Source organism: Lupinus angustifolius, chromosome LG09, assembly GCF_001865875.1.
Source record: "Lupinus angustifolius cultivar Tanjil chromosome LG09, LupAngTanjil_v1.0, whole genome shotgun sequence".
Classification (NCBI taxonomy): Eukaryota; Viridiplantae; Streptophyta; class Magnoliopsida; order Fabales; family Fabaceae; genus Lupinus; species Lupinus angustifolius.
The window spans coordinates 9,769,088-9,781,097 of record NC_032017.1 but is presented as its reverse complement, the minus strand read 5'-3'; the positions used below and the strand labels follow the sequence as shown (position 1 = coordinate 9,781,097).

The window sequence follows — 12,010 nt, the reverse complement described above, 5'->3', positions numbered from 1 at the left end:
GTTGAACACCTCACCAAGACCTCGACTAAACTGAGCGGCGTCGGGACTATTCTGTGGCGGCTTATTGATCACAGCCAGAGAAACCATACCCGTGCTTGTTAAATCTCAATTGAGTCTATGTAATAATGTATATGTTAATGAGTTCATAATGTTTTACTATGAGCAATGTCCATGCAAACACAAATCCTAGACAATTACATTCATATAGAATGTTGTCTAGAAAACTATAACTTCCTCTGTTATTATATCAACTATAACTTCCTCTTTTTCTTGGGATAGGCAGCCCGAAATGGATTAATTCCTTATCCATAGGGTAAAGTACCCTTAGTAGTACCAATAATTATGACCTGGAATCAGAAAATCAGACCCATAGGTTTATTTCCCTTCAATTGAGTAAGGATGCGAAAAAGGAATTTGATTTGTTTTTCACAACTAAAAGTTAACAATGAGAGATAAACTACAAAAGCAAAAGTGGGTGGGGGAATACCACCACAATTCATGCAGTATTATTTATATGTAAATTCTGTGTGTAGATCAAATGAACCCTAACCCTATTTTTTTTCCTTCTCTCTAGTAAGAATCATTCTGTGGAAACACCACCATGCCTTTGCATAGCAACAACTGGCTCACTGCATCTGGAACACCTAAATGATGGAGCAGCCGCACATCGTGTCCGAAGACAGTAGTAACAGTATCTGCACAAAGAAATTGTAATGCATATAGATGAGTTTGAAGCATGCATATATAAAGTTCTGATAAAGAATTTTGATCCTCTCCGGTAGCTGCGCCTCTTCAATAGCTGCTGAAGCCTTAAAAAGTTTTCGTGTTTCTAGAAAGAGAAAGAAGAGAGGAAAAGTATAGGAAATGGTTCTTGTCTTATACTCCGACAGCTGCTGGAAAGGATCCAAATCCACGAAAAACTAATGTGCGATGAGAGTATGTAATCTAGATATACACCTGTGCTGACAAGGTAGAGCAACAAAAGGAGTGGTTGGAGAAGCCTGGCAAACGGGACATAGAGTGTCATCCTCTGCTGAACTTGATGATTTATCATTCGAAAATGGTCGAAGGAGATTTTTCACAGATGATGAATTAAGAAGAGGAAGAAGCAACAACAGCATTTCCTGCAATCACCACCAGACATAAACTCCATAGCCCATAAGATTACAAAATGTGCAAAGGTAATATGCTTCGCAAAATCCTTTGCCATCAAATCCAGATAATGAGCATAGTTGCAAGATAGCATCCAGTTACTGATGTCAGAAAATACCCAAAACAACTAATAGCATCACAATGATTTTTAGTAAATGAAATAATTATATGATCAGTGTTTCAAGAGTGGGATTAATTAATTAATTAAAGCAATAAGTAAATTCACACAGGTAACAGCACACTTCAGGAACAGAATCTCATTAATTGAAAAATGAATAGCCTATGAATGGCTCATTTCCGAGCATTCTTAGCAGAAGAAACAATGCAGACAAAGAGTCCCATGCATAAGGTGCATTTACCCCAATTTTCATATTCATTTGTCATAAATAGTAAATAAAAAAAAGATCTCATGTGACCGATGAGATTACTCAAACAGAGAGAATAAATAAATTTCATGAAGGAGGGGTAAGGTACCGAGAATTCATTCCAAACTAATTGCCGATTCATATACTCAAAGCTAACAGCACGGTTCATATTTGGGCTCCCATATACAAGCCTAGCTCGTAAAGCTCTTTCAATAAGATTTCGGTATCTGCTTCACAATAGCACACAAGAAGATAAGATTTATGGAGAAAATCTGTCATGAGATGGAGTCATCATCGATGACCTGAAGAACATTTGAACTAAAGGAAACCAATCGTACACTTGAAAAATGCATAAATAACTAACAAATATTTCAATGGACATAAACTAAAGAAACATATAGTTTTGTTGTGTGAATGGTCTTGAAAAGAATCACCTTCCTGTGCAAAGAAATATCAACAGGTTTCCGAATGAAGCAGCCTTATAAACCCCTTCTATTCGTTGTATCAAGCTCCATAAGCGCCGCGCCAATGGTCTCTGAATAAAATGAAAGTCAAGTTAAAGTTAAATTCAATACACTTGTACCAGAAACTTGCAGGTTTTTAATGTAGGGCTTAAGAGGGTCAACTAAAAAATTTACCTGCTCAGTATCGCCCCATCGACGAAAAGCAGAGAAGGACTGTAAGCGAGCCCAGAAATACTGGCCCCCAACAGTGGCAACGCAATACCAAATTTTTTGAGCAACAGTGAGTCCAGGTCCCTCCAGACCAGTTCTGACTGTGACAAAAAGTACCAGAGATGAATAAGAATAATAGCATGAACATAGTAAAAGGATGAATGACACTCAAATTAACCTAAACATGCACTGATATCTCATCAGTCATAACCAGCAAAAATGTGAACTTTTCTCCCTAGTCCCTACATTATGGTTTTGTTAAAAAGGAAACAAGGCCAACAACAACCAAGCCTTTGTCTAACTTGGTGGGGTCAGCTTTCGTTAAAAAGGAAATGCTTCAACATTATAATACTTTCGAACTTTTTGCTTGTGCTGTATGACCATAATGCAGACTACAAATGATCCTGGACACATTAAAGACTTGAAGGCATGTTTTATTATTTGTGTTAAAATTTCTTATTCAAAGGCATCAACAGCATATTATCAAACTAATTACACAGATTTCAGGGTACAATTATAAAAATACCGGTGTTATCGAAAATGGGTATGACAGAGAGTTCATTATCAAATAATCAATGAGAATTCAGAACTATCTCACAACATTGAAGACCTGCTTAGCTAAATAGCACTACAGACACATGGGATTCAGACCTTCTTACCTTTATCTCTTGATTCCACTGCACGCTCATCTCTATACCTCAGGTTCATGAGAGCAATGCCTGGAGTAGGCTTATCTACCCAAATTGAGAACCGCCAAATAAGAAACTCAAGGAAAGCATCAAGCTCAGCTTCATACTGAAATAACATTCCTGGCTAATCCCAAAAAATAAAAATAAAAAATTGAAAGATGTTCAAAGCAGTTCCAAATCTTTAGTGAAATTACCATGATCATTTATTTCACACAAATGTCCAAGTAAGTCATAACCATACCTTCATTAAAGAGAACACCTTAACCAATTGTTCTTTCAACATGCCAGACATTTCAACATCCAGTCTTGCTGCATCAACTTGGTTAACTCTTGATATAGAAATTGGGATCTTTGACTGTACAAAGTTCCACATGGATAATAATAATTTAATCAACAGTTCTGTTTAAATAAGAATAGAACACTAAAATATCCCCCTTTGGGGTCTAAAATATTCGATTGACTAACACAACCTTCACTTTTTATCTGAGCTTAGGACTGACTATATCAGTGTTCTTTATATATAAGGAAAACAACAAAAATAACAGTAAATTGAACACTCAATTTCTACTAAACTTAGCAAGTTTCTCTAGTTGGCTCCATTTGGGATTGAAAACCTCTTCCACAAAAACTCACTATACAAAATAAACTGTTTTTCTTAGTAAATCACAATTTTAGTGTAACTAAATTGGTTAAGCTTGAGACATGATTTGTGAGACTGATTGTGAGGGTTCAAAGCCGCAATCGGTTTTTTCCCAATCTCTTCTCTCCCTCTCCCTTGTAAGACCTCCTATTAAGCTATCCCTTACAATTTAGTCCTAAACGCTCTAAAATGATACCTTTTGTCTCTAAACATTCAAAAATCTTAGCCAAATTAGCCATTCGTGTAGTACTATCTTGACTGTCATTTTTGCCATTTAGGGGCTAAATAATTCGAGGTTTTGAACATTCCCGGACGAAAAGTATATCATTTTACCGGAAACACATCTTCTGTCCCAAAAAGTAATCACTTCATGTGCAAAATTACTTAACTATTAAATTTTTAACTTCAATACATTTTTTCAACCAATAAAAGGAAGCAACATATAGAATGACACGTTTTTTGGGACAGAAAATATGGACCCTATTTTAACCAATTTGAGATCCTTGTTCCACTCTGACTCTCTCAGTGCTGTAAAATGAGTGATGTTATCATTTTCAAATTTATTTTATTTAAAAATAACTTCAAATCCGAACCGTTAACTACGTATTTATACGACATGTCATTATCTTCATCCATTATTGGACTCTCCGGAATCTTAATTCCATCCTAACGTGTAATTCCTCGGTGTCCTATCTTCTAGCGACGAAATTGATTATTTAATCACTGCTTATATAACTAACAGATTACAATTCTATGAACTAATATGATAATTCTCCAAAACTCGAGTTAGCTGAGAAGCGTTGTTTCTATTCTATCATAAACAAATAAAGAAAAACAAGGAATATGAACAATGAAAAACGGTTATGAAAAGAAACCCTAATAATTTGGAATTGGAATAAAGAAGAGAGAGAACCTGATGAAGAGAAAGGGAAAGAGATTCCCAGAGAGGAAGCAAATTGTGACAAGTGTGAATCCAAGCATCTTGTGAAGGTGGAGAATTTCTCATTGATTGATTATGATGAAGTTGAAGATTGTTGAGTTTTTTGTGTGAATGAAAAAACAACACAAAAGAAATTGCATTGGTTTCTTCAACACTTCATTCACTAAAGCGTTTCAATCCATTCACTCATTCTTATGTTTCTCTGGACCAGTTTTCAGGTTCGTTTAGTCTTTTCATTTCTAGATTAAATGCTCATTTTATTCCTAGTATTTTTTTGATTTCGACCTTACCGGTTTAATTCTTTAAGAAAAAACCTAAAATGTTCGTTAAAAATTTCAAATGTAGTTTTAGTTAATTTCTTTTAGCATATTTTACTATACTTTGTAGGACTAATTTGATCCTAAAAAGACATTTGATCCACATTTAAAGTTTTTAGGGCACCATTTTAAATCTTTTCTTTTCAGAAAGACTAAACTGGTAAGGTTAAAAAAAAATATGAGGGAGATATTTACACTTTCATTTATTTATTGTAGTATTGCATTTGAGAAATACTTATCTCTTTTTTTTACATGATTTAGGATAAATGATATTAATTATATTGTTTATTATTGATTTAAAATAAATTTATTTATTTTTATACCATTAATGTATGTGAAATTTTGGTTGGTATTATTAATTAGGGGTAGCAATGAAATTGGACCGAAGCAAATTGAAAAATGTAGTTCTTTTCAATGGTTTGGTTAAAGTTTTAAGAAATTGTTTGTAACTCAGTTCAAACCAATTACTATCTACACATTATTGGCGTAAAGTTTTATAAATAATTAATATATCATTGACAATTTATTTATATTATTTATATTTTAAAAAAATTAATAATGTTTAAATTTTAACAATGAATAATACATTCACAGTATAAAAAAAATCTTAATCTTTAAAAACCATCATATATACAACCTTTTCTCAAACACTAGGTGATATGTGATAGGCTTGTGCAAAATAATGTAATATTTATTTAGTAACAGTGTAAAGATTTATACACAGTTAATGCATAATACATCATTCATTTGTATTAATTTTATATAAGAGTCGATAATAATTAAAAATAAATGGTGAATAATCCTTAACGGTATAAAAAAAACTTACATTATTAATTCATTCATCTTTTTTCTAAGCAAAATGGTAATTAAAAAAGTTTTATAAGATTTGAGCATAAAGATAAGATAACACAAAGGAAGGATAATAAAATGCCAAATCTACAATCATGACAAAATCTAACATGTTCTATTAAAAAGTGAATCAAACCATTAATAATCACTCTGATTACTACAATAGAAAACACCATAAACCGAATTATACTTTTGTTTGGTTTAGCTCCTGAACTAACTAAAAAATCAAACATTGTAACATAATTATTTTGTTAGTGACATAATTTATTATATATCATTTTAACATGTTTTAGAATTTTAGTTAATCCCACATAATAAAACTAAGATTTGATTATTATTACTCAAAATTAGAAAAAATCATATTAAAGTACTTCTACTCACTTGGTAGTTAGTTTTCTAGGTTGAGTAGAAGTCCTATGATAAAATTAATAAATTCTACTCAAAATTGGGTGATGTGAGTTGCATATTCTTCAATTTCATGGTCATTGATTCGTAAGTTTAAAATCTATGCACTATAAAGTTTTTTACATTGTCAGTACATCATTTATCATTGATTTGTATTACTTTTGTTTGAGAGTCAATATTAGTTAACATATACATGATAGATGCTTTGCTGACAGTATAAAAACACTTATAATGTGAATATAAATATATTAAATTCATCATAAATCTTTATCTTGGGCATAGCATTATCTAACCATCATCCATGCTTTGAGGATTATCTTCCCATTTATGCACATGGAAAGATAAGTCAAAGAAAAAAATTAACGAAGTACTATTTGGTATTATTTTTTCACTTCTAAGTTTTGAAACTTTAAAAAACAAAAGTACTTTCGAATTTTATAACTTTAGTCTAAACTTTGAGATTTCTTGTTTAAAAATTTGTCAAACTTATATTTTTCAAGCATCACCATCATTTCCATGCACACTTCATTATCATTAATGTTACTAGAATCGAAAGATCAAGTAAACTTATGGAACTACCCTACACTCAAATCCTAAGAGTTAAAAATATCTACAACATTATTTAGTAACATTTATAAACTATATTTCACACCAAAAAAATTTATAAACTATATTTAAAATTGTTAGTAAACATTCTAATTTCACACCAAAGCAGCTAAAATAGTAAAGTATAAACTAACTCAAAATTTAACCTTGTTATGATATAATTTTAGCCCTCATTCACTTTATAATTTGTAGTTAAAAATGCCAAAATAATACTCAAAATTGTACATCTACATAATATACAGAGACCACATCAAGAGAGTAATGTACATATATTTATAAGTGGACATTAATATTGTAAACGAAATTAAACACTCATAATCAAAAAAGTAATTTAATGATGCATGATTTAGCAAGTGTTCTTTAACACATAGCCCATTTTGCTTGTTGTTGTTGGAACGGTGCAGTATTATTTTGGGTTGCAATTTTCACAAGGAATCCTTATCAGCCTCTCCAATGTTATAAGCTGCAGCAATATTGGATGCAATGAAAGTATTTCTTGATAAAGGCTGGACGCAAATTCATAGGGAAAGCAATTGATCAGTAATTGAAGGAATCAGATCAGACCAATGTTATGATACCCAAATGGAAAATCGAAGAAATCTCATATAGGTTCTAACCAATTTAAGCGGTTAAAGGTCGAACTTATCAACATCATATATAATATATAATTAAAAAATATAAATGAAAGTTAATGATGGATGAGAGTGAAAGAGGATATGGTTTCACGGTTTATTTTAGCACATCTCTTACTCTCTTTTTTGGCTTTTTTTAATGTGAGCAAAATGGCCGGTCAAAACGATTTTCTGGCTTGCAAGGAACTGTTCCCCTATTCAGTCTACGGTTGGACAAGTCGGGCCATCAAGTCCGGTCCAAACAAGATTGAGTCAGACATCAGAGTTTCGACCTTTAATTTAGAAAATAAAACTTTTTTTTTTGTTTTTGACAGCCAATGGAGCTGCACCTGCACATCCCCAAACTAAAAGCAGTCCTGTAATTCAGCTTCCTTGACTTCTTAAAGTTATTTTTTCCCTGAAAATAAAAACAAACATGAAAATTTATTAATCTATACCAATTGTGAAAGAGATAAAATAGCTAATGTAAAAACAATGTTTTATATAATCAAGCAATAAAATCTATTTTGTTGGCCATTTTAAGCATTCTGCAATGAATCAGCATGTAAAATACAGGTGAATTATATTGGCTGAGTTCTAATTAAGGTGGAGACAAAGACATTCAAGATCTTTATATGATACATGTAATGTCATGCTTTTTCTGTAAAACAAATGAGTGGACTTCACAATATGCCAAGTAATTAAAATTGCAAATCGCATCTCGTGATGCAACCATAACATTGCGGTTGCGGTGACCGTCAAAATTACAGTATGACACCAAATCATAATGATGCAGCCATGCAGCCGCATTAGGCCACAACGCAGCCACATTAGGCCACAACGCAACCGCATCAAAGCACATTTAGGCTACATCAGGCCACATTGATTCAACCAAAATTCATATTACAATGTCCACAACCAAAATTTAAAACACTACCTGTGTGCACCATCCTTCCACACAAGACTTCCAACTTCAGGTGTTGTTTGCCATAGACTTTATGGCTAAGGTAATCTTGTAAGATAGCTTCTGGAGGTATATGATCAATATTGACAGAAGTTACCTATAGGTATATGATGTGGAGAAATTTCACAAGCACAAAAGTTTAATCAATGGAATTGCCCACTATGCAAATCCTGCTTATTAACAGTACAATTTCCCTGTTCTTTTACTGCACTAACAAAATCAGACATGACAATGAGCACTTATAGCCCTTAACATGCTAAGCAACACTCTCTCTGAGTATCTAAAGGTTCTATGAGCTTCTCATAGTGCAATTACATGTTCTTTTAGAAATGTGCAACCAGAAGTATTAACAAAATAAGACAGCATCCACATGATTAAGAAAAAAGACAAGATAACATAGTTGTCATGGTAAATACTACTCCAGAGTATCATATAATTTCCTAAGAGCTATGGATCCCAATGTATCAAATACTTGACAGACCAACAAATACTAAAATGTTATAGAATATGTTCAGAAGTGTCCAAAATTATCTAATATAGAAACCCGACTTACACACGACATGGTGACAATTTCGAATCGGGTGTTTCCATGACTGAAACTCTTAGCAATAAAGGACGGCTCAATGCGTGAGACACCTCCTAATAGTGTAAGGCCCAACTGGATCCCGAATATACCAAAATGTTTCGATTCCGAGAACTGATACTTGTTGGGAGTAACACTCACATACCCTAAAAAGAATTAGTTCTTTACCTCTATGAAGTAAGAAATACCATTGTTTATAAAAAAATTGCAGTGATCCTAACCGTTATTCTACCATTCAAAATAACAAATATTTTTGCACTTCATATATTACATAAAAAGAACTTTGTAAAAATAGTATGATGTCTAATCCCAATATACAATGAATGAACACAAATTACACTAAACTCTCAAATTACCCAAAATGCCCCTAGAGAAATTATCAAACGCTCTATTCCATTCATTTTGCACTTCCTCGGCGAGGGCAATTTCGTCAAAACCCTTAAGCCCATTAACCAAAACCCTAACCACATATTCATCAGGTTCAACAACACTACCCCACCCACACTTCTTCATCAACCGATAAATCCTAACCGTTGATTCTCTCCTCTTAGCTTCAATCACAACCTTCATCAAATTCACCAAACCCTTATAATCACCACAATCAATTTCACAATTCTCTTCCAAATCAACGATGAAATCGTCTAGATCCTCATACATACCGCAATTCGCGAGCGCCTTCGCAATTTCGGCGTGGAGCGTGAGATCAGCGCCGTACTCCGATCGGAGCGTGTGGAACACGCGGAGTGCGAGCGTGCACTGTTGCTGCCGTAGAAGCTCACGCAGGGTGGCGTCGAGGTCGGATTTGATGAGGCGCGTGAGGGTGGTGGAGAGCGCGTGGGTTAGGTTGGGTGGGTTTGTTCGATAGAGACGTTTTAGGGTTTGGATTGCTTGAAGTGATTCGATGCTTAGTATTCTTCCTTTTAAAAGAGGTAAACGCCGCGACCTCGAGGTTGCGCACCGTACCGGAATGTAGCTCCGGCGTGTGGCGGCGGCGGAGGTGGCGGGCGTGAGTGGTTTATGGAAGGTAAGGTTTAGGTAAAGAGTGGAAGCCATAACCGATGTTCGAATTTACAAAGGGACGTTATCTTATTACAGGTGTTTGGGTTGATAATGACGATTTTACCCTTTAGTGTTTGAACTGGACTTGCAAGCTGTTTAGTTTTCTCGTGAAATAAAAGTAAATAAAGATAATATAATAGTGATTTTCCTTAAAAAATATAATTAACAAAATGGGAAATAAACAATAATATAATTATATAATTTTATTAAAAATATTTAGATATTTTTCAATTTTATGAAAAACCTCAAATTCTGATAACTTTGAAAATAGACATATAGAAGGTTATAGGGGACTTGAGAAACTCTCCAAAATATTCTCATCTCCATCATTAGACTTCGAAACAATGTGAGGCTTTTCGAAATTATATCTCCAATTCCACTCGAAAACCATACTCTCAAGTAAAGAGTTAGGAGTGTGTGACTATTTCTCAACAAATATTGCTCATACAATTCAAACATTAATATTTTGGTTTATTTGAGGATTCAATAAGACGTTATACTATTAAACCAATTAATATTGATATATTTCTCACCAAGGATAAAGTCTTTCCACAAAAATTCAACTTCAAAACAAAACCTTAACATTGAAGAAGAAAAAGTGGAGTAATTGAAGTAGGTGAGTAAGTGGAAATATTTATGATATCTCTTAATAATATCTTATTACTAAAAGATTCTTGGAGTTTGAAATTGACGGTTTTGCCCTTGGAAAGTAAAATGGAAAAATGAAAGCGTCGACAGCAGGATTCGAACCTGCGCAGGCAAAGCCCAACAGATTTCGAGTCTGTCTCCTTAACCACTCGGACATATCGACTTCACACATCATCCTCTTTGTTCATTATGTATATATATATATTCACATTAAGTTGTTATTATGTTTTATTTGCCTATTTTGTTGAGTGATTAAACAAGAAACACAATTGTTCTAAATCTAAAAATCTGAGCTTTTGAAATTATAGAACTTAATTAAAAGAATTACCAAGCTCATATGCCTCACGAGTTAGTATGTTTTTACACTATAGATTCACACTCATCAACCATTAATAAATTTGACAATTATTTTAAATTAGTTAAAATAATGTATAAGTAACCGAGTTAGTTGGGAAATTTTAAATAGCTCTCAATACTTTCAAATTTTGCAGCTTGATTACTCAAAATTTTAATAGTATTTGTAATTGAACCATTAAAACTTACATTTAATAATTGGATCTCTAAACTTTAAAATCATTTATGATTCCTATGCTTTATCTCATATCTCATAATTATATGTTGTCTAATCTAACTTAGGTACATGTATTGATTTAGGTGTACTAACTACTTACTAATTGAAATCTGCCAACTATTTTGTTAAATAAAATAAAGCCTTGAGGCTATATATGAATATAGTAAAAACCAATTTTTAATTTCTAATTTCCTCACTTGTATTCAGCATGTTTTCTTTTTGCACTGCCAGCTGTAGTTTTGGTTTGTTGCAAACTATAATAGAAGTCAAATTAGGAAATGGTTTTGTATCACTCCATGTATTTCTTATTTATTAGAGAATAAAACATATTCTTATATTATGAGATATATTATTTTTTCCAACCAGTAAAAATATAGATGAAAATAACATCTAATGTTCTCAAAGGGAAAATCTTATATATAGAATACTCAACATGAGATGTACTACTTATTTCTACTTTGTTGTCTAACAAGTCTCCTAAAGTATAATCCAAACTCTTTGACCTCTCCATATTGATTTTTTTCATGTATCTCTTGCCATTTTAAGTAAGAAATTAATTTTTTTCTGAATACATGAGTAGTTCTCCGAACAAATATCGTTTCCAACGATTGAACATTTAGCTTTTTTATCTTTCTAAATAATGAGAGCACATCTTATGTCTCAAAGTTTATATCACTCCATATATCATATGTTTCTCATTGGTTAAAAAAGTAAAATATGAATTAAATATATATTAATTTTATATTTTTTGACAAATAAAAAACACATGATACATGAATGATATAAACTTTAAAATAAAAAATATACTCTCCTAAATAATTTAATTGTATCTAATACCATTAGACCAACCTTTTGTTAATATATTTAGGTATAAGTTATGAATCGATTTTATGTCCTAAAACAATTTAATAAATAAAACTACAAACTAGACATCCAA

General features: G+C 32.5%; 2 protein-coding genes and 1 non-coding gene across 3 annotated transcripts; all 3 read right to left on the bottom strand.

Moving 5' to 3' along the window:
• Positions 373–4,617, bottom strand: LOC109357529 (peroxisome biogenesis protein 2). The gene is made up of 8 exons (XM_019601532.1): positions 4,434–4,617; positions 3,122–3,235; positions 2,851–3,004; positions 2,156–2,292; positions 1,952–2,052; positions 1,627–1,744; positions 958–1,124; positions 373–695 (listed from the first exon to the last, which is right to left on the bottom strand). The coding sequence occupies exons 1-8, from the start codon at positions 4,524–4,526 to the stop codon at positions 581–583; spliced, it is 999 nt and encodes a 332-aa protein (XP_019457077.1). The 5' UTR covers positions 4,527–4,617; the 3' UTR covers positions 373–580.
• Positions 9,037–9,899, bottom strand: LOC109355964. The gene has a single exon (XM_019599269.1). It carries the CDS (start codon positions 9,846–9,848, stop codon positions 9,135–9,137), a length of 714 nt encoding a protein of 237 aa, XP_019454814.1. The 5' UTR covers positions 9,849–9,899; the 3' UTR covers positions 9,037–9,134.
• TRNAS-CGA lies at positions 10,584–10,665 on the bottom strand. Its single transcript has one exon. It is a non-coding gene; the product is annotated as a tRNA-Ser (tRNA).

Coding starts and splice junctions, on each gene's coding strand:
- LOC109357529 (XM_019601532.1), bottom strand. CDS start 4,526: ATGAGAAATTCTCCACCTTCACAAGATGCTTGGATTCACACTTGTCAC. Junction 3,005..3,121: donor AGGTGTTCTCTTTAATGAAG/GTATGGTTATGA, acceptor TTTTGGGATTAG/CCAGGAATGTTATTTCAGTA. Junction 1,125..1,626: donor TAGTTTGGAATGAATTCTCG/GTACCTTACCCC, acceptor TGGTGATTGCAG/GAAATGCTGTTGTTGCTTCT.
- LOC109355964 (XM_019599269.1), bottom strand. CDS start 9,848: ATGGCTTCCACTCTTTACCTAAACCTTACCTTCCATAAACCACTCACG.